The sequence below is a fragment of the Natator depressus genome, chromosome 6 (genome assembly GCF_965152275.1).
Source record: "Natator depressus isolate rNatDep1 chromosome 6, rNatDep2.hap1, whole genome shotgun sequence".
NCBI classification, from domain to species: domain Eukaryota; kingdom Metazoa; phylum Chordata; order Testudines; family Cheloniidae; genus Natator; species Natator depressus.
The window spans coordinates 10216634-10239749 of NC_134239.1; the positions used below are offsets into that span (position 1 = coordinate 10216634).

Here is a 23116-nt window from a genome sequence, read left to right on the forward strand (position 1 = left end):
CTGAGAGAATTTGAGAGTTCAAAAACTTCTCTCTTCCAAATTGAGATGGGAACTCAAAATCTTGAAAATTTTCACAAACAGAAAAATGTTTTGGTTTGGGTCAATTGAAATGTTTTGATAATTTCAAAAATGTTTAATTTTGATTTTGACTTTTTACTTTTATTTTTAAAATTTAAACTAATAAATAACTATAATTTCAAAACACACAATTGTTTCAAACCAGAAATCAAATGAGGAAACGAGATGTTTTGATATTTTCAAAACATTTCTCCAATTTTCTTTTTTATTTAAACGAACAATTTGTCAAGATCAGCATGTTCCCATGGGAAGTTTTGGTCCTGATGAATTGGCATTTTCCAACAACAACAAAACTGTGTCAACAAATTCCCAACCAGCTCTGCTCCTATGTCCCTTGTGAAAAATGGGTCCTAGGCTCCTAAGTCACTTAGGCATGTTTGAACATTTTAATCTAAGTCTAAACACAGTGGGGCTGATTTGCCAGTGCACTACCCCCAATTTACACCAGTGTAACCCCACTGCAATCAATGGAGCTAAACAGGTGTAAATCTGGAAAAGGCCATAGTGGATCAGGTCTTTCACCGGTCATCACCATTCCACCTGTGCGTTCTGAATTGTTTGTGGTTTGCACCCATTTTGTTCAGGTGTGAATGACTCCACACAGGTGCCAGGCGGCAGAGCAGCAAGCACTGAGAGTAAAATCCTGGCTGCACTGAAGTCTATGGCAAAGCGCTGCCTCCATGATTTCATTCTGAACTCACCTGGGCTTTCACGACGGGCTTCCCGCTGATGAATCGGTGAATCGCTTGCCCCTGCAGAGTCAGAAAGTTATAGTGGGTGGTCTTGGTTCCATCTTCCTCGAGCACATACTGGAAGTTCAACAGCGCCATGGTGATCAAGTCGCTCTCAGTAACACTTAACACAGAGGCGTGCTTCACTTCTTCTGCTGAAACAGACCTGGAGAAAAGGGAAGAACAACGTGAGGGGTCTTCTTCTTTACTGCCAAAAAAAATCTAAGATGGAAAAAGCCCTGGTGGGCCATTTAGCACATCTCTCCAGCCTTACGCTCAGTTGACAACTCTTGGGAGTCTCATGCTATTTGTGGTTCCAGCTCCTGGAGTCATGGGAGAAAACCAACTCCCATTTTTAAAAAAGGCACGTTTCCCACCCTGGTAGCTGCAGGGAAAAGCTTGAAATCTTGACCCTGAGAGGCAAATAAAAGCACCTCCATCTTTATTATTGTTGACCCTTTGACCCAAGAAATTAGCCAGCATTTAGGGCCTTGTGGGATTGTTTCCATTAAGAGGAGAAATGGATGATACAGGTCAGGTATTTCTTTGGTGCAACCCTATTTATTTACAGAATGCACATGAAGTCCTGGTTCCCTGAACACAGCAGAAACATACAAGCAGGAGGCAGGTCCCTGGCTCACCATTTCCAGTCTGGAGGCTCTCTGTCTCTGCCATGTCTCTGGGTCATGCTCACCACCACTTCTCTCATTTTCTGCTGGCTTTTTTTCCCTGTCTTTCTTCTTCTCACACATACACACAGTGTGAGAAACAATCCATTAGCCTTTTACATTTGCAGTCAGTCTCAGGGAAACCCCTCATCCAACATGGCTTACTCTCTGATTGGCTCTGCCATGTGGCCTAGTGCCTGGGGTGGTGTCTTCTATTGTTTCCATGTATCATTATACACAGGGGTAGTAAACCACTCCTTCCATTCAGCCTGAAATAAAGGTGCTCCCTACAGTCATCAGCTTTAAGGAAGTCTGTGATTGTCTGTAGATCAAAGATCTGCTTGATGGCACCTTCTAACATAACAGTATTTTTAAAAAATCTTGTGACTTTTGAGGAATCTTGTGATTTCTGGGGGGTGGACTCATGTTCTTTTTCATGCTTGGCAGAGCTGCTGACAGTGAGCCAAACGCTACTCTCCATCACATCAGCGCAATAGCTCCACGGGAGTCGGTAGAGGAAGAGCCCAAAGCTGCTCTTAATGATGCGCTGCTAGGCTGATGTTCTTGCCACGTGTGGAAACAGCGCTGGCTGGCTGTGTCGCTTGCTGAGTGAAAAAAGCCCTTGGCCTGTATTAATACCTGTACACAGAGAAAATCACGGGTACTAAAGGGCTCTTTAATCTAGCAGGGAACACAAACCAATGGCTAGAAGCTGAAGCCTGAGAAATTCAAATTGGAAATAAGGCACCAACTGTTGACAGTGAAGGTGACTAACCCTGGGATAAACTGCCAAGGGAAGTGGGGGATTTTCCATCCCTTGGTGGCTTCCAATCCAGATGGGATGCCTTTCTGAAAGATACTTTAGCCAAACACAAATTGTTGGTCTTAGAGCTTGTAACTGGCTGACACTAATGGCCTGTGCTATACAGGAACTCAGACTAGATGATCCAAGAGTCCCTTCTGTCTTTAAACTCTGAACATGAATCTTTGCGATGTTTACCCCGACAGCACAACACCCCGTCAGCTAGGCCAACCCCACACATGCTGGGCTCCAACAATCATGCGGCTGGCTTAAGATTTAAAGACTATTATGTTCTGAGGCATTTCTATTCACCTCCTGGAGTTGGCAGACTTGGGGACCACATTTCCAGGCTTTTCCCCATAGCCACAAAGGCCAGAAACGGACAGGGAAGCTGAGACTGGCAGTAAAACAGGGTGAGTTGGCAGCACGGTCATCCAGAGAGATGAGACAAGGGGAAAGCAAAGAGAGACTATGCAATCTCCAGCACTGAGCCCCTTCGCTGTGTGAGCTAAAGGATCAAAGGTCAGCTTTACAACGGTCTTTGGGCACCTACAGATGCAGATAATAAGAAGTAATAACCTCTAGCTCTTGGAGCTAAGTACCATTATCCCCATTTTACAGTTAGGAAGACTGAGGCACAGAGGAAGGCAATGGACTCACCCAACATGCCCCAGCAGAGCCAGGATTAGAACCCAGGTCTTCTGTGTCCACTAGCCTATAGTACCTCCCATTGCAACTATTGAAAACAATGGGAGTTTGGAGCCTAATCTGCCTTGGCACTTTGGAAAAATCCCACGAGGTGCCTCTTTGCACCTTCAGGTGCCTAAACACCGTTGTAAATCTGGCCCTAAGAGTTTCAACCTGCCCTATTAAAGCCAGTGGAAGTTTTGCTCTTGTGGTTGTACCAGCTGAACTGAAATCAAGCGCTCCTTGAGCTGAAATCGGTTTAAAAAAATCAATGTAGTCGCACTGGTGCAAACCCCTGTGTGGATGCTCTTCTATCCGTTTGCAGCTGTATTATATCGGTTGAGCTAGCGTGTTCTACCAATAGATTTTGTACCAGTTTAACTATTTTTTGGGTTGTGCGAGATTTTTTTTTTTTTTTTTGCTAAATAGATGAATTGGTTCAACCCCTAGCCGGGTGCAGCTGCACTGGTATAAAGACACTTACACCACTATAACTTGGAGTCCAGTGGCACCTTAAAGACTAACAGATTGATTTGGGCGTAAGTTTATACCCAAATCAATCTGTTAGTCTTTAAGGTGCCACTGGACTCCTCCTTGTTTTTGTGGATACAGATTAACATGGCTACCCCTCTGATACCTGTCACCACTATAACTTATTACCCCAAATATATGGGAAAACTACACTGCTGTCAACATCTTCATACTGGTACAGCTGTGATCACACTCTGGATTATATGCCGCGGAATGTCTGTGGCATGCCCAGGTTGGCTGTAAAAAGGCAGTTCCCTGTTGGGACCATAAGTATCTTGCTGTGCTCCTCAGTCCGTCCTTACAGTAACATGACAAGTTACCCTGGGGTCAGTATGGAGTCATCCCTTGATTGCTGTAGGGTCAGGGTTGGATTCGGATCTCAGCTACCCTAAGGTAAGTCTGGGACCAGGGTGCTGAGTGCTGAAAGCTATTGGACAAACCTGTAAACCCTGTATAGAATGGAAACCACTTTAAGCCAGGGGTGCTACAGGACCCCCTGCACCCCTAGTTCCAGCACCCCTGTCTGGGACACTAAAATAAGACCAAATCAACTTTACATGCCACCTGAGCACACCTTGGTACAGCTTCACCCTAACTGCCTCATTGCACAAGGTCGTAAGAGTTATGTTTTCTTACTGGAGAAGTCTGGCCTGGCTCTCCTCACACAGATGGCTGAAATGAGATGAGACTCAGGATCTATGTTTTAAGATGAATTGTTGATTTATGGGTAACTAAAGTTACCTAGTCAGAGTGGTTCACCTCTAGGGGTGAGGATTGAAAGATACCTTTGCTTTTCCTTAGTGAGTTGAGCAGCGGTGTCAATGCAGCTGTTCTGGAGCTGTATTAAGAACCTTGTAACAATGGAAGTTATGGATCGAGTGGTTGGCAGGAGGTCCATTATGGCAGTGTCAGCGTTGATCTCCTTGCACGACAGTTCCGCAGGGATATTGATTTCTGTAACAAAGCAAAGAATCTTTCACACTTTGTGTACGGAATCACAGGAACCAGGGTATCAAGTGGCAGGGGAGAAAGAAAATGGTTTTCACAAAATTATTCTCCACATTTTCCATGCCGTCTTTTTGTCAAAATTTCAAACGGAATCTAAATAAACAAACAAAATTCAACCAACTGGCTGGAAAAAAACCCAGCAAGTGTTTTATGAAAAAATAAGTTGTGAAAAACTTGCAACAGTTAGAAAAAAATTAAGTCACCCCCACTTCTAGCTAGCAATTTCCATATGCAAAAATGCTCAGTTAGCTTACACAACTGGGCAACCTGACTATCAGTGCCCTTTCAGTACGCAGCTCCCTTCCTCACCAACCCTGCAAAGATTTACATCCATGCTGAGCTTTAGACATTTCGAGTAGCCCCAGTGAAGTCAGTGGAACCATTCAGAGTATGTTAAGGATGTTCATATCTTTGCAGGATAGGGGGTAATTTGGGACCAGCTGTGTGCCAGGGAATACTTGGTAATTACTCTGGAGTAGACTTATACTCAGCTTCACAACTGAATTGTTTGTATGTTACATGATAGAAAAATATCTAGAAAGGAAAGTAAAATACCATGAAAGTCAAATACCTGAGCTTGATCTTATATTGCTCCAGACTTTCCGAACAGTTTGTATGGCTCTTTTGAAAGTCAAATGCTGATCATCTGAAGTTGGAAGAGAACATGGCATTTATCAACATACGTTTTCCAGGAAAAAGAAACAGTTTCCCTCTTGCAAAAATACTTCTCATAGTAAAAAGACTAATTGAAATGTTAACGTACCTTGCAACATTAAAGAAGATTTACCAATAGGTATGAGGTAACATTTTGAAAAGTGCCTATGTTTTTTGGTAAAAAGAAAAGGAGTACTTTTCGAGAGATTTAGGCACTGAAGGCTAGATCCACAAAGGGATTTAGGCACCTAATTGTCATTTAGTGCACCTGAAGCCAAAATTTAGATATTTAAAATCACCACTCAGCTGCCACTTAACTCTGCAGTTGCTTAAACTCCCACTGGTAAAGTCCGCTAGGTGCCTAAATGTCTGCTAGGCGGCATGTACACAGCCCTCGAAATCCTGACGCCACCCAAGCCCCAGCAGGGTTCACCGCTCCACTCAGCACTGCGGAGGCCTCAGCTGGATACTGTGTCCAGTTCTGGGCACTACACATGAGCGAAGGTGTGGACAAACTGGAGCGAGTCCAGAGGGGAGCAACAGAAATGATAAAAGGTTTAGAGAACCTGACCTAGGAGGAACCTGGGCATGTTTAGACGTGAGAAAAGACGACTGAAGGGGGGGACCCGATAACAGTCTCCAGATATGTTAGGGGCTGTTATAAAGAGGACAGGGATCGAGTGTTCTCCATGAAGACAGGACAAGAAGTAATGGGTTTAATCTGCAGCAAGGGAGATTTAGGTTACATATTAAGAAGGGTCATTACATTCTGGAATAGGCTTCCAAGGGAGGTTGTAAAATCTCCATTATTGATGTGGGGTTTTTTTAGGAACATGCTGGACAAACACCTGTAAGAAATAATCTAGGTTTACTCGATCCTGGACTTGACGACGTCTCGAGGTCCCTTCCAGCCCTACATTTCTATGAGTCTATGAACTAGACATCTCTCCACCTATCTCATCTGCAGAAGCCCAACCCAGTAAGCATTCTCAGAGGCCTGCTTCCAGGTCAGAGCTGAGACAGAAGAGGTAGTGATGGTGCCCTTGTATCAGTGGTTAGAGCACTCTCCCTGGAAAACCCCCATCTGTCTTACTTAGAGCTGGGACTAGAACCCAAGGTCCCTAGGATTGCAAGTGAGTGACCTAACCACTGGACTATTGGGTATTCTGGGCTAGCATCCTCTCAATCTCTCCTGTTGAACCTGCTCCACTTTGTATAAATTACTTAAAGATTAGCTGGAGCAGGGGGACTGGAGCCGGGCTCTCCCAGGTGGGTAACCTAATCACCAGGCTACAAAGCCATTCTCTCTCTGGCCCAATCAGGGTAAGTATTAATCTGTGGATTCCCTTAAGCAGCCTGGTGTGTAACTGTCAGGCATTGCAATGCTGACTTTAAGTCCCCTTTGTGGATCTAGCCCTGAGAAGATCAAGGCCAGGTCTACACTTGGAGCACTTTGCCAGCGTGGCTATACCAGTATCCTGTTCCAGCAAAGCGCTCCTAGTGTGGACACAGCGTACAGCAGCCAAAGCACTTTTGCCGGTTTGGCTTATTCCTGCCTCCCTGAGCAAAATAAGTGGTCCTGGCAAAAGCACAGTGCAGCTGGTAGAACTGTCTCTGCACGAGGAGCTTTTGCCATCAAGCTCCATCAATCACAAAATTGCACCTCATCACACCTGACCAGCCTGGCCATGCTGTCAAAAGTCTGTACTGTGGACCTGCCCACCGTCTTACTGAAACCCAGTGGCTCTTAGCATTTTGATTGATTGCTCTCATTGGCTTCTTTGACTGGTGTTTATAATTTGCAAATAATTTCAGAACTGCAGGTGTTCTCTTTGATCCACAGGCCTGCTCCAAAGCCCACTGCAGCAAATGGGAGTTTTTCCCTTGATCTCTACACTATCTGGCTCAAGCCCCAGGCATGTCAGTATTATCCCTTGTACAGAGACCACGCCTAGCTCAGCCATGAAGTTCCTTGGGTTCTTTATTGATGCTCAAGAAATAGGGTCATACAGATTCTTGGGTGCATTGAGGCTGACAGGGGTTGTCCCCACAATGCAAAGCTGCCCTAAAGCCACAAGAAGATCCCTGCAGCACTGAGGACTCCACAGGTTTGTAGGGCCAGCGCACAGTAATGATTCACACCAGCTGGAGATTTGGCCCCACTGACTCCAACACAACTGTTCCAAGGGTGGATTTGGTACCATCACCCTAGAAGTATGGCGTGTACCTGAGAGGTCGTCCCGTTCCAAGAACTTTCTCACAGAAAGCCTTTCACCTTCATGGATATCGCCGTTTTGGAAAAAGTGGATCAGCGAGCGCTGCAGAGCGAGAATTTCGGGCAGGTGCTGCACGTGTTGGATGTGCTGGTGCTGTAAGAGAAAAGTAACCACCTCCTTAACGTGATGTCTGTGTTCAGTGGGAGAGAAAAGATGTTACTGGGAAGAGCGTCGTGTGGTTTTGATGTTCCTGCAAACTTCATGGTTATGTGGGTATCTGGCTGCTTTGCATTACTGGAGCAGTGCAAAACAGCAGGCGGGGACCAGTCCATCTGGCTCCAAGCCCCTTTGGACTTTTTAATAGTAACCTACTTTACCACTACAGTTCTCTATTGGACCCTAGGAAAGCTATACAAAGATCCTGCTACCTGCCAACCCCCTGCCAACCGCCTAGCGTTTCATACTGGTCATTACTAGCACACCAGTTGTAATACAAACTCAAAATTGTCCATAGGCAAGCACTGCAATCAAATAAAGCTGCCTGACTGGAATGGAAGTAGCAGATCACACCTGCCTTGTTTCTTTGGGCCAGATTAAGAGGTGTAAACATAATGGTGTAAATTAACCCCCTTGTGAGGATAGCTGTCCTATTTCTTTACATGTGTAGCAGGAAGCCTGTTAGAAGGGGAGGAGTTTAAAGTAGGAAAAAATGGTGTTTTTTTAAAGTCAGCTAAAATGTATTAAGTGCTGTTCATAAGACATGTGAAACCTGCCTACACTAGGTTTTTTCCTAGTCTGGACAAAGAACATTAGGATTAGAGAGAGACAGCGGGCTACAGGGAAACTATGAGTTTCTTTATTCTAGTATTCTTTATGCTGGTAATAGCTCATCTTAAGTGAGTGTGTATGATCACACAGAACATGAAAAAATGGGTGTTTATATAAATCTCCTCACTGTATTTTCCACTGAATGCATCCGATGAAGTGAGCTGTAGCTCACAAAAGCTTATGCTCAAATAAATTGGTTAGTCTCTAAGGTGCCACAAGTCCTCCTGTTCTTTTTGTGAATACAGACTAACACGGCTGCTACTCTGAAATCTTTTATTCTAATAAAGTTCCTTGTTCAGTGTTTGAAGAAATCAGCCATTGTCACATGACTCACTTGCACATTGGTCAGTGCATAATTTACGGGCATAATTTAAACCTGTATGTTCATGTTTAAATACAGACATGATGGGAAACCTAGCATAATTATCTCCTGTCTTTAAATCAAGACCTCAGTCTCTTTCTAAAATATCCATTCTAGGTCACCCAGAAAACACTGGGTGAGGGTCTCTGGCCTGGGTTACACAGGAGGCCAGACTATAGACAATTATAACAGCCCCTTCTGGCCTCAAAATCGACAAACACTAGATTTTTTTCTTTAACCTGGAATATCGCTTCATTACGGTGGAACAATGAGTTCAGGGGGGTGAACGCCAGGGAGGGAGAAGAGCTACTGAAGCTGAAGGACAATGCTGGCACAAGAACAAATGGGGATAAACTGGCCAAGAATAAACGTAGGCAGGAAACCATCAGAGGAGGGAGGGTCTGGAACAACCTCCCAGAAGGAGTGGAGCCCAACACTAACTGGGTTTTAAGATGGAGTTTCATAGAATCATAGAAGATTAGGGTTGGAAGAGACCTCAGGAGGCTATCTAGTCCAACCCCCTGCTCAAAGCAGAACAAACACCAACTAAATCATCCCAACCAGGGCTTTGTCAAGCCGGGCCTTTAAAACCTCTAAGGATGGAGATTCCACCACCTCCCTAGGTAACCCATTCCAGTGCTTCACCACCCTCCTAGTGAAATAGTGTTTCCTAATATCCAACCTAGACCTTCCTCAATGCAACTTGAGACCACTGCTCCTTGTTCTGTCATCTGCCACCACTGAGAAGAGTCGAGCTCCATCCTCTTTGGAACCTCCCTTCAGGTAGTTGAAGACTGCTAGCAAATCCCCTCTCACTCTTCTCTTCTGCAGACTAAATAAGCTCAATTCCCTCAGCGTCTCCTCGTCAGTCATGTGCCACTGCCCCCTGATCATTCTCATTGCCCTCCGCTGGACTCTTTTCAATTTGTCCACATGCTTTGTGTAGTGGGGGGCCCAAAACTGGATGCAGTACTCCAGATGTGGCCTCACCATGCCGAATAGAGGGGAATTATCACTTCCCTCGATCTGCTGGCAATGCTCCTACTAATGCAGCCCAATATGCCATTAGCCTTCTTGGCAACAAGGGCATACTGTTGACTCATATCTGTCTTCTCATCCACTGTAATCCCCAGGTCCTTTTCTGAAGAACTGCTGCTTAGCCAGTTGGTCCCCAGCCTGTAGCGGTGCATGGGATTCTTCCGTCCTAAGTGCAGGACTCTGCACTTGTCCTTGTTGAACCCCATCAGATTTCTTTTGGCCCAATCCTCCAATTTGTCTAGGTCACTCTGGACCCTATCCCTACCCTCCAGCGTATCTACCTCTCCCCCCAGCTTAAACAACGAGAAGTCCGGTGGCACCTTAAAGACTATACCATCATAGGACCCAACCACATCAGCCACACCAACAGGGGCTCATTCACCTGCACATCTACCAATGTGACAGATGCCATCATGTGCCAGCAATGCCCCTCTGCCACGTACACTGGCCAAACTGGACAGTCTCTACCTTAAAGAATAAATGGACACAAATCAGACCTCAGGAATGGTAACATACAAAAGCCAGTAGGAGAACACTTCAATCTCCCTGGACACTCAGTAACAGATTTAAAAGTAGCCATCCTTCAACAAAAAAACATCAAAAACAAACTTCAAAGAAACTGCAGGCTGCAAATCATTTGCAAACTCAACACCATTAATTTGGGCTTGAATAGGGACTGGGAGTGGCTGGCTCACTTCAGAAGCAATTTTCCCTCTCTTGGTATTGACACTTCCTCGTCAACTATTGGGAGTGGGCCACATCCACCCCGACTGAACTGGCCTTGTCAACACTGATTCTGCACTTGTAAGGTAACTCTCTTCTTTTCATGTTCCTGAATATTCGTGCCTGTATCTGTAATTTCCACTCCATGCGTCTGATGAAGGGGGCTTTTTGCCCAGGAAAGCTTATTCCCAAATAAATGTGTTAGTCTTTAAGGTGCCACTGGACTCCTCGTTGTTTTTATGGATACAGACTAACTCAGCTACCCCTCTGATACTTGCCCCCAGCTTAGTGTCATCTGCAAACTTGCTGAGGGTGCAATTCATTCCATCATCCAGATCATTAATAAAGATGTTGAAAAAATACCAGCCCCAGGACCGACCCTTGGGCACTCCACTTGATACCGGCTGCCAACTAGACATCGAGCCGTTGATCACTGCCTGTTGAGCCCAACAATCTAGCCAGCTTTCTATCCACCTTATAGTCCATTCATCCAATACATTCTTTTTTAACTTGCTGGCAAGAATACTGTGGAAGACCATATCAAAAGCTTTGCTAAAGTCAAGGTATATCACGTCCACTGCTTTCCCCATATCCACAGAGCCAGTTATCTCATCATTGATAAGCTATGAAGGAGTTTCTATGATGAACAACAGCAGGGGACTGGACACGATGACCCGGGAGTATATTTTTAACAATGAGAGTAATTAACCATTGGAATAATTTACCAAGGGTCATGGGGGAGTCTCGATCACTGACCACTTTAAAATCAAGATTGGATGTCCTTCTAAAAGCTCTGCTCTAGGAATTATTTTGGGGGCAGTTTTTTGCCTACGTTAGACAGGAGGTCAAACTAGATGGTCCCTTCTGGCCTTGGAATCTATGAGCTCCCTTCTAGTCCTAATGTTCCTATTACTCTAACTATAAATGAGTATTGTTATGAGCTGGGTGAAACCTTATTACGGGCGGAGTTAAAACCCCACTGAGATTGATAGGTGTGAACTCACCCTTCAGTTAACATAACTGTAAGTAAAAGCTCCAGCTAAGACAAAAGACATGTGTGAACCGGCCCAGGAGCTTTTGACTGAGTATTGTTTTGGGTAGCTGTGTTTGTTTGTGAGAAGAGAGATCACACAGGGCTGGGAAGGCGGATTACCTACACCAGTGGGAGAATCCCTCCTGTCGACGTCGGGCGCATCTATACTGAAGTGCTACAGCGGCACAGCATTGTAGTGTAGACGAGCTCACAGAAACAGACAAGAACAGACTGAGAGGCAGAGACTGCCAGAAGGAGGGAGCAGCTGCAAGCCAGTGGGTGACTCTGGCAGAAACCTGGGAAGAGGTCAGGTGCAGGCTCTAAGATTGCTCTTGGTCCTGTGAGCAACAAAAGCTGTTTCCTGCTAGTTGATTCCCCCCGTGTTCAGAGAGACAGGACTTTGTATATTCTTTGTAAATGAACAAAACTGCAGTAAAGAAAATACCAGACTCCATCAATTTCTACTTCCAACTGGAACATCCACAAGGCCCCAAACTTTGACTAGCCTGTTGGGCTGAAAAAGGGTTACTCGTGTGTGTGTGTGTGTGTGCTGTTTGTTTGTATGTACACATTAGTTCAAATCATCCCAGAGCACCTTGGACAGTAGTTCCAGGAGCACAGGGAACTGGTCTGCTCCATTTTCTTGTTGCACCAGATGGGTCAGGCGTTGGAGTGTCATCCTCTGTTCAAATTTCCACATGCAGGGCATGTTGATCAGCCCGCAGCTCGGCAGGTGGCTGAAAGGCGGGGACTGGCCATAGGCTACTTTCAGGAGAACATTTGAACTGTGAGCTCCCTCCTCTATGATCTGCTGCTTTGCAGAAACAAGTTTCTGTTCCAGCACCTGTGGAAGTGAGATGTCAGTTAGCAATCGAGTCTTGTTATAAAGGGGCCAGCTCAGGGTTAAGGCACAAGACTAGAGATCTGGGTTCAATTCTTGGCTCTGCCACCGACTCCCTGTGTCATCTCAGAGAAGCTATTTCATGACTCTGTGTCTCCATTTCTCATCTGTAAAAAGGGACAATCATCCTGCCCTTGTCCATTTAGACTGTGAACTCTTTGGGGCAGGGACTGTCTTTCACTGTGTGTCTGTGCAGCACCCAGCTAGGGATGATGGAAGCTCCCTAAGAGTGGGGGGGCCACCGGCCCCCAAAACATAGCCCCATCCTAACCCCTTCTCCCCAAGGACTTGGACCCCTGCTCTTCTCCTCCCCCTCCCCACTGTTGCTCGCCCTTATTGCTGGTAAAAAGTCGGAAGGCCATGGCTCCCTGGCCCCCCATGCCCAGCAGAAAGGGACTCTTTGTGTGTGTCTGTGAATTGCCTGGCAAAATGGGGCCCTGATCTTTGTTTAAGCCAACAGGCCCTACTGTGATGATAATAATAATAATAATTAGTAATTAATAATTAATAATGAAATGCCAACAGAACTCTTGGAAATACAGAGTGGCAGGCCGTTTAATACCAGGTTTGTAGACACTCAAAAACACAGGGTTTTCCTCTCTAGTACGCTGAACACAATGAACAAGTTTTGCATTGGAAAAGCGAGCTAGGCTTAATATAGTCTATGTTGTTCTATCAGGTTCTTATAACGCGCCCCTCACCATGGTACCTGAGCACCAAGGGGTTCTTTGGAGGCAAAAAAATGGCATTTTAGAAATGTTTTGTGTGACTTCCAGGCCACAATATGAAACCAGAAGTCTCAGGTGGGCTTTTTCTGGCTTACCCTAAGTAAACAGCTGGTTATATTTGTGATATTTACCATGTATAGAAAACCAGTCCTCACATACCTGGAAGAACGACTGAGTTACGGCTTTTAAGCAGCTTTCCCATTGTACTCTGTCTGCTTTTTCATGCATAAATTTAATAGTCATGTTTGTGTCTGTAAGAAATATACAATTACACGTAAGCTTTCATCATTTAACATAAAATAACGAGCAGATCTAAAGTAGAGGAGTTGCAGTAAATATTGTCGTTCATAATAGTGAAATGAATTACAATGTTACCAGGCAACTGGATTCTTGAGTCATAAGATATAGGAACACATTAAAATATTAGCCAGTTAAAAATCAGTTTATTGATAGATTCATAGACTGTACGGCCAGAAGAGAGCGTTGTGATCATCTAGTCCTACCTCCTGCATAACTGGCCACAGAACCTCACCCAGTGATTTCTACACTATGCCCATCACCTCTGTCTGAGCTATGACAGACTTTTAGAAAGAGATATCAAGTCTTAATGTCAAGACTCCAAGTGCAGGGGAATCCACCTCATCCCTACATGAGCTGTCCTGATGGATCATGCCCCTCTCGGTTAAACATTTTGAACCTAATTTTAGTCTGAATTTGTCATAAATACAGCAGCAAAAAAACAAAACAAAAAATAACAGCCCCTAAAACGAGGCGTTCCTTTACCTGCTGTGCTGTCGAGGATGTATCTGAGGAAGAGGTGGACTGTCATTGTTGCATCGTCTATGTTTCCACTAAGTGACTCTGCGAGGAACTGGATGTCTTTTTCAAGGTGGTCACAAAAGAACTTTTCTGCGTCCTGGGGCTTCACTTTCATTAGCTCCAAAATGGACTAGAAGGCAAAGTATTTCCATAGCTTAGCTCTGAGGAAGCATTTCCTTTCTTAATTGTACAGACACCTCCACAAAGACAATGTATAACTCAGACAAAATTACCATTACAATTTATAGCCTGTTAGTGGTGTATAACACTGATCAGTTACTACAGACAGACAGACAGATGTTTTGCCGGGGGCATTTGTTTTCCCACCTGTCTATCGGTAAAAGACCCCAGTAGCATTGAAGAATGGAGCAGTGCTCTGGCGATGGAGACTGAGGCTGCAGGCAGATCCCTCTCGGTCTCATTGTTCCGTGAGGACGGACTCCCCAGCACGTAGCCTCTTTCTGTTTTATCCTTCGTGCTGTATTAAGAAACCACAATTTATCTGACAGTCAGAGGTCAGACTTTTCTCCCAAACCTTGTATTTTTTTGGTGTTTCACCCAAATCAGTTCACAACTATAGTGACCATGGGGTCACATTGGGGTGGGGAAAAGGATTGGAATTTTGAACTTTCAATGAAATTTCCCCTAAAATTGGCACCTATAGTTCACCCCAGTAGACAATTCCCAGACAGCTGTGTGGGTTTAAGTTGACACAGTCTCATTCATTCCTTTTACATTACATGCAATGACTTTAAACTTACACATCTACTTCCTCAAATCCCTTCACCGGTTTGTGATCAGTCCCACCGACCTCGGAGCCACACACACATTTCATAATCTCCATGGGCAGTCCGCACTGTTGTCACAGGGATAATGTCAGCTTTAGTCATTTTTTAAAGAATCAGCAATGCAACAATTGTACAGTGGTTTGCTCAGCTGCTAGCCAGACAGCATCACTCTGCAGCAGAGCAAGAAACAGACGTTGCACAAACCACTGGAGGCAGAAATGTTCAAAACAGTGAACAGGAAAGACAGTGAGTGTGCAATATACTGGCCTTGTGCGTAGGATCATGTTTCTCAGACTAGCCTAGTGGAGTTAGGGCTTGTCTACACAGCCCCTCAGTGCACGGGAGGTTGGGGTGTGAATGTACACGCACCAACTCTCTGCGTGGCGCCTGCTCCCGCACGTGCTAGTGATCTCTTGCCTCAGTCCCAGAGCAACCCATGAACTGGGGGAAGACAGGAAAAGGAGCCCGTTGAAAACCTAGCCAGAGGAGGAGGATCCTTCACACCTTTCAGGCCAGTGGTTAGAGCACTCACCCCAGGAAATCCAGGTTTAAATACTCCCTTGGCCCAAAGGATTTAAACTAGGGGCTCCCACCTCCCAGAAGGGAGCCGTAGACACTGAGCTATGGGAAATTCTGATGGGGCTCCCTCAATCTCTCCTGGCGATGCTCTTCCGCTGAGGCTAAACAATGAGTCATTGGGACAAGGGGACTGGTCCTCCACCTCCCTAATCACTGGACTGCAGACTCCGTCTCACCACCACTTCCTCCTCCTCCTCTGGTTGTTTTGTGTGGAGTGACACAGGCTTCATACAGATGCAGCTTTGGATGTGATGAAACTCTAGTGTCACAGGAGAGTAGCTCGGATGTACAGCAGTGAAAATCTCAATCTTTGTGCAGAGTGACACAGAAATGACTTAGGTGCCTACGCCCCTTTGGATCACTGAGCAGAGCTAGGCGCTTCCCTGCAGCCTGGACCAAGGAGTGGAGAAGGGCTTAGCACATACCCCACTGATCAGCATCTCCCACTGGCTGGCTTACGCAGCTCCTCGCCTGGCATGCTGGCTTGGTGTGTCACACTGTCCGGTGCCTGTCTCTGCCCAGACATTGTACAGGGAGCTGGGTGCCTAACTTGGGCTCTGTGGATCCCACTGCTGCTTTAAGCGACTAAAAGTTAGGTGTTGCCACGTGCAGCGTCACAACATTCAACCCCCTTTGTGGAGCTGGGCCTAAGGCACTTGCAGGGAAAAAGCAACTACCTCTACAAATACCACATGGTTTGTTCCTACAGGCCATGCCATGGAACCCTTTATCTTCAGTAACCGTCTCCACAGACCCATCTACACACGTAACCCACGCTTACCAGTGTGGGGCCCTGCCCAGCTCTAGCGATGGCTGGGCCGTACATAGAGGTTGATGAGCCTGCTACAGCCTGGGCTAAGAGAGGTGGGTCTTTCGGCTCAGGCAGGAAAGACTTGTGCTCTTAGCTCTGAAGGAGGCAGGTTCAGCCCCCACCCAGGGGCTCTACCATCCTTACAGGGGTGCCCCAGGAAGGGGCTACATGTGGATACAGCTCCGGATAGGACACTCTCGTATCACAGGAGACTAGCTTGGGGATGCACGGCAGTGAAAAGCTCAAGCCCAGACACTACATCAGCCCTAACGTGAAGGTTTAGGTGCAATTTAAATGCATATTTTTAAGCAGGGAGATCAGGTCAGGAGTCAGCTTGGGCCTCTGGATCCTTGTGTCAATGGCAAGTAGCCCTGTCCCAAGAAATCCTACACGTACATCCCAGAGACACAGAGACGCAGCACGAGGCTGAAGATACACCCCCAACAAACAACAGCTATGAAGAGACACTTACAGCTTGAATGGGCCAGTGCTGCCCGCATCGGCATCCTGTGTGAGAGAGAGAATCAGACCAGTCAGCTACTGGTACAGTCACCAAAACAACAGTAATGATAATGCACCAGAACCTCAGCTGGGTGGATCAGCATAACCCCACTGACTCCAATGGAGCGACAACCGATTCTCCTCAGCTGGGGATCTGGCTCACTGACTCCAACGGAGCGATGGCCGACTGACACCAGCCAGGGACTTGGTCCCAAATTTCCTGCTTCTGTAAAAAATGACCTTGTGAACCAACATTCTAAACCAGATTTCTGGTCCGTCTGAAATGCAGTCGCTGTTTTAAGCAGCCTTTACCCATCCCTTGTACCACGCCTGCCAGACCCGTCTTTAACCTTGCTCTAACTTAAGACCAGCTTCCTATAGCCTCAGGGTACTTTTCTGCCAAGCAGGGATCAGCTGGTCTCAGCTGTGTCCCAGTCATGCCCCATTTTCCCCAGCCACACCTCCCCCTGGGGGCTAGGAAAAGAGCTGGCACAGGAACCTCTCTGTATGTAGGCACCATTCAGGTTAAGCGGAACGGCTACCTCCGGGCAAGCACACCTGGTATTACAACAGTGGTGCACTTAAAAGCAGTAAGAAAAAATATTGATATAAAGTTTTTCTGAGACTTACTCCACATCTTTGTAAAGCGAACGTTTTTCCAATTCATCACATCAAAGAGAAGGTCGCCCGGCATGGTCGGAAGGTAGGTCCCCTTGTAAACAAACCACAGTTGGACACCTTTACTACAGCACTGGGGCAGAGCAGAAGGAAGGGCTTGTGGATAGAGCATTGGATGGAGACTTGGGAGGTATAGGTTTTGTTCCTGGCACCTTCCAGACACACAGCGAGTGAAGCTCATTACACCAAGCTCTGCACAGACATACAGTTACCGAGATCAGGGCCCTATCGTGCCGGGTGCCACACAGACACACAGTGACTGAGATCAGGGCCCCATCATGCCCCCATCAGAGTCCTGCACTTAGGAAGGAAGAATCCCATGCACCGCCACAGGCTGGGGACCGACTGGCTAAGCAGCAGTTCTGCAGAAAAGGACCTGGGGATTACAGTGGACGAGAAGCTGGATATGAGTCAGCAGTGTGCCCTTGTTGCCAAGAAGGCTAACAGCATATTGGGCTGTATTAGTAGGAGCATTGCCAGCAGATCGAGGGAAGTGATTATTCCCCTCTATTGGGCACTGGTGAGGCCACATCTGGAGTATTGCGTCCAGTTTTCGTCCCTCCACTACAGAAGGGATGTGGACAACTTGGAGAGAGTCCAGCGGAGGGCAACGAAAATGATTAGGGGGCTGGGGCACATGACTTATGAGGAGAGGCTGAGGGAACTGGAGAGAGGGGGGGATTTGCTAGCAGCCTTCAACTACCTGAAGGGGGTTCCAAAGAGGATGGAGCTTGGCTGTTCTCAGTGGTGGCAGATGACAGAACGAGGAGCAATGGTCTCAAGTTGCAGTGGGGGAGGTCTAGGTTGGATATTAGGAAACACTATTTTACTAGGAGGGTGGTGAAGCACTGGAATGGGTTACCTAGGGAGGTGGTGGAATCTCCATCCTTAGAGGTTTTTAAGGCCCGGCTTGACAAAGCCCTGGCTGGGATGATTTAGTTGGTGTTGGTCCTGCTTTGAGCAGGGGGTTGGACTAGATGACCTCCTGAGGTCTTTTCCAACCCTGATAATCTATGATTCTATGATTCTATGCCAGGCACGGCTCGGACACACAGCGACTGAGATCAGGGTTCCGTCGGGCTGGGCGCTGCACAGACACACAGCGACCGAGATCGGGGTCCTATTGTGCCCAGCACCATACAGACATATAATGAGACAATCCCTGCCTCAACGAGTTACAAAATAAATAGACAAGAGGTGGGAGGAGAAACTAAGAAGGAGAAAGGTTCAGTGACTTGCCCAAGTCACCCAGGGAGAGGTGGGAAAAGAACCCAGGAAACCTGAGTATTAGTCCAGTGCCTGATCCCCCAATGATCCCCCACTGAATGAGTAATAACATACTGGTACGGAATCATAAAGCAAAATGGGCCTGTCAAAGTGCTCAGCCTCCAAACAGGCCGCCGGCTAGGTCAGATCAATTCTCACAAGGGGTGTTTGTGCTACGCCTACCCAGCTTCATGCCAAATTCTCCCCCTTCGTCCCAGGTACAGGTTTCCATTTCCTTGTGCTATGTGGCTTTCTCCGCCTAAACAAAGACCGTATTCTTCCTCTGGGAATTTGGTGCCATAACTTGGGAAACTAGCCACATGAGCACAAAGGGAAAGAGTCATCAATGTCAAGGCCAGAAGGAACCTTTCTGACCATCCAACCCAGCCTCCTGCATAGCACAGTCCAGAGAATCTCACCCAGCAATTCCTGTATCCGGCCCAATGACTTGTGGAAACTTTGATTTCCCTTTTGATTTCAACAGGAAAATCTATCTTTATCAGCTGACATTAAGATAATGAGTCACTGCAAACAGACAGACACACACATACGGACAGACAGACAGACAGGTGAATAATTCAGGGGTCCAAACAATGGTAATTGAGTGAGATTCTCTGGCCTGGGTTATGCAGGGGTTATAATGGTTCTTTCTGTCCTTAAATTCTTTCGGTACTATTTCCCTGGAGCCCCCAGAACCTCAGGCAGGTGCTGTCATGCACATATCCCCACCATGTGTCATTGGACAAAGGGGGAAATGCAAATAGTGACTTTGGAAGTTTTTGGACTAGAAAATCCAAAGTCTCTGGTTAGCGACTGAGTTAACAGAAAGAGACGAGAACCAGAAGCAAAGTGCAGGTGGGATGTGGCACGATGGCCATGATTTTGGATGATTTTAAATATATCTGTATTTATAGGGACAGATCTTAAGTTCCTCCCACACCCAAAAGCTGCTGAAACTGACACTGCAGACAGAAAGGGGCATAAAGGGGATTAGGTCAGTGGCACTACAGAGCTGCTGGGGGCGAGGAGGAATACAATGGCTCTTTGCTTTAGACTCACCTTGACAGCACTGGGCTGGAAGCAGATGGATTTGAACAGCTCGGTGAGTGGGTTCTGGGACAGGATCAGCGTGAGAGCAGTATGCAGCACCACTTCCAGCAAGGCTGCGTTTTCCTGGCTGCTCACGTCACTCATGATCTTTTCCAATTTGTTTTCCACGGATTCTTCTGATGGCAGTGGTGCCTGTAGGAGCCTCTCCATTTGCTTTGTGATGGCCTAAATGACAATCAAATAAAACAGAGAGAGGTTTATGGGATCCACTTTGCACATTTCACTCAGAGGGTCACACCACTATCTGTTGTGTTTTATAATCAGGGTGAAATTCACCACTGTGCAGAGAAGCCAGCGCAAGACCAAGGTGTGGTGTCCAGTGATCGCTCAGTGCATAGAAGCTTGCAAAGAGATCTGCTTTGTTCTGTCTGTTTCCAACTGGCTGTAATAACAAGAGATTCACAGCACCCCACCTGACTGTCTGTCTGGGAAGCTCAGACCTTAAAGGCACATTCCCTATAATTACAGTAGGCACCAGTTAAGACCCATTGCCCACAAGAGCAAACTATCCCACTGCATAGGAATCATAGAATCATAGAATATCAGGGTTGGAAGGGACTTCAGGAGGTCATCTAGTCCAACCCCCTGCTCAAAGCAGGACCAATCCCCAACTAAATCATCCCAGCCAGGGCTTTGTCAAGCCTGACCTTAAAAACTTTTAAGGAAGGAGATTCCACCACCTCCCTAGGTAACGCATTCCAGTGTTTCACCACCCTCCTAGTGAAAACGTTTTTCCTAATATCCAACCTAAACCTCCCCCACTGCAACTTGAGTCCATTACTCCTTGTTCTGTCATCTGCTACCACTGAGAACAGTCGAGGTCCATCCTCCTTGGAACCCCCTTTCAGGTAGTTGAAAGCAGCTATCAAATCCCCCCTCGTTCTTCTCTTCCGTAGATGAAACAATCCCAGTTCCCTCAGCCTCTCCTCATAAGTCATGTGTTCCAGTCCCCTAATCATTTTTGTTGCCCTCCGCTGGACTCTTTCCAATTTTTCCACATCCTTCTTGTAGTGTGGGGCCCAAAACTGGACACAGTACTCCAGATGAGGCCTCACCAATGTCGAATAGAGGGGAACAATCATGTCCCTCGATCTGCTGGCAATGCCCCTACTTATACATCCCAAAATGCCATTGGCCTTCTTGGCAACAAGGGCACACTGCTGACTCCTATCCAGCTTCTCGTCCACTGTAACCCCTAGGTCCTTTTCTGCAGAACTGCTGCCTAGCCATTCGGTCCCTAGTCTGTAGTGGTGCATGGGATTCTTCCGTCCTAAGTGCAGGAAAGACAGAAAGTATGGCTAGAGACCACCCTGACTTAACCAGGAGATCTTCAATGATCTAAAAATCAAAAAAAAAAAAAAAAAGAGTCCTTCAAAAAGTGGAAACTAGGTCAAATTACAAAGGATGAATATAAACAAATAACACAAGTATTTGTTTGGGGGGGAGGGATAGCTCAGTGGTTTGAGCGTTGGCCTGCTAAACCCAGGGTTGTGAGTTCAATCCTTGAGGGGGCCATTTAGGGATCTGGGCCAAAATTGGGGATTGGTCCTGCTTTGAGCAGGGGGTTGGACTAGATGACCTTCTGAGGTCCCTTCCAACCCTGATATTCTATAATTCTAGTATGTAGGGACAAAATTAGAAAGGCCAAGGCACAAAATGAGATCAAACTAGCTAGAGACATAAAGGCTAACAACAAAACATTCTACAAATACATTAGAAGCAAGAGGAAGACCAAGGACAGAGTAGGCTGGTTACTCAATGGGAGGAGGGAACAACAGAAAATGTGGAAATGGCAGAGGTGCTTAATGACTCCATTGATTTGGTTTTCACCAAGAAGGTTGGTGGTGATTGGGCATTTAACGTAGTGAATGCCAGTGAAACTAAGATAGGATCAGAAGAGGCTAAAATAGGGAAAAAACAAGTTAAAAATTACTTGGACAAATTAGACGTCCCCAAGTCACCAAGGCCTAATGAAATGCATCCTAGAATGCTCAAGGAGCTGACTGAGGAGATATCTGAGCCATTAGTGATTATCCTTGAAAAGTCATGGAAGATGGGAGAGATTCCAGAAGACTGGAAAAGGGGAATTATAGTGCCCATCTATAAAAAGGGAAATAAGGACAACCCAGGGAATTACAGAGCAGTCAGCTTAACTTCTGTACCCGGAAAGATAATGGAGCAAATAATTAAGCAATTAGTTTGCAAACATCTAGAAGATAATAAGATGATAAGTAACAGTCAGCATGGATTTGTCAAAAACAAATTGTGTTAAACCAACCGGATAGCTTTCTTTGACAGGGTAACAAGACTTGTGGGGGAGCAACAGATGTGGTATATCTTGACTTTAATAAGGCTTTCGATACTGTCTCGCATGACCTTCTCATAAACAAAACTAGGGAAATGCAACCTAGATGGAGCTACTATAAGGTGGGTGCATAACTGGCTGGAAAACCATTCCCAGAGAGTAGTTATCAGTGGTTCACAGTCATGCTGGAAGGGCATAACGAGTGGGGTCCCGCAGAGATCAGTTTTGGGTCCTGTTCAATATCTTCATCAACGATTTAGATAATGGCATAGAGAGTATGCTTATAAAGTTTGTGGATGATACCAAGATGGGAGGGGTTGCAAATGCTTTGGAGGATAGGATTAAAATTCAAAATGATCTGGACAAACTGGAGAAATGGTCTGAGGTAAATAGGATGAAATTCAATAAGGACAAATGCAAAGTTCTCCACTGAGGAAGGAACAATCAGTTGCACACATACAGAATGAGCAATGACTGCCTAGGAAGGAGTACTGCGGAAAGGGATCTAGGGGTCATAGTGGACTACAAACTAAATATGAGTCATTCAACAGTGTAACACTGTTGAAAAAAAAGCAGACATCCTTCTGGGCTGTATTAGCAGGAGTGTTGAAAGCAAGATACGAAAAGTAATTCTTCCACTCTACTCTGCGCTGATTAGGCCTCAACTGAAGTATTGTGTCCAGTTCTGGGCGCCACATTTCAGGAAGGATGTGGACAAATTAGAGAGTCCAGAGAAGAGCAAAACAATGATTAAAGGTCTAGAAAACATGACCTATAAGAGAAGATTGAAAAAATTGGGTTTGTTTAGTCTGGAGAAGAGAAGACTGAGACAGGACATGATAACAGTTTTCAAGTACCTAAAAGGTTGTTACAAGGAGGAGGAAGAAAAATTGCTTTTCTTAACCTCTGAAGATAGATCAAGAAGCAAAGGGCTTAAATTGCAGCAAGGGAGGTTTAGGTTGGACATTAGGGAAAACTTCCTAACTGTCAGGGTGGTTAGGCACTGGAATAAATTGCCTAGGGAGGTTGTAGAATCTCCATCACTGGAGATTTTTAAGAGCAGGTTTGACAGAAACCTGTCAGGGATGGTCTAGATGGTGCGTGGTCCTGCCATGAGTGGAGGGGGCTAGACTTGATGGCCACTCGAGGTCCCTTCTAGTTCTCTGATTCAGGTCCTGTGTGGCAGATCCTTAGCTGGTGTAAATTGTGCTGGCTCTCTGCACAGGGGTGAATTTCACTTGTACAGAATCACAAACCAAACCATGTTCCATT

The 23116-nt window shown here is 46.0% G+C and overlaps 1 protein-coding gene across 1 annotated transcript in view; it reads right to left on the minus strand.

The window, feature by feature from the left end:
* LOC141988596 (E3 ubiquitin-protein ligase rnf213-alpha-like) overlaps positions 1-23116 on the minus strand; it is a 181164-nt gene that overhangs the window by 10797 nt on the left and 147251 nt on the right. Inside the window, exons 58-69 of the mRNA XM_074954446.1 lie at positions 19489-19704; positions 17116-17197; positions 16457-16491; positions 14568-14662; positions 14134-14284; positions 13771-13936; positions 13147-13238; positions 11954-12202; positions 7387-7528; positions 5077-5151; positions 4283-4451; positions 780-975 (exon numbers count right to left, since the gene is read on the minus strand). Of these exons, the coding sequence (XP_074810547.1) occupies positions 780-975; positions 4283-4451; positions 5077-5151; positions 7387-7528; positions 11954-12202; positions 13147-13238; positions 13771-13936; positions 14134-14284; positions 14568-14662; positions 16457-16491; positions 17116-17197; positions 19489-19704 (1668 nt within the window). The remainder of the gene's footprint in view (positions 1-779; positions 976-4282; positions 4452-5076; positions 5152-7386; positions 7529-11953; positions 12203-13146; positions 13239-13770; positions 13937-14133; positions 14285-14567; positions 14663-16456; positions 16492-17115; positions 17198-19488; positions 19705-23116) is intronic.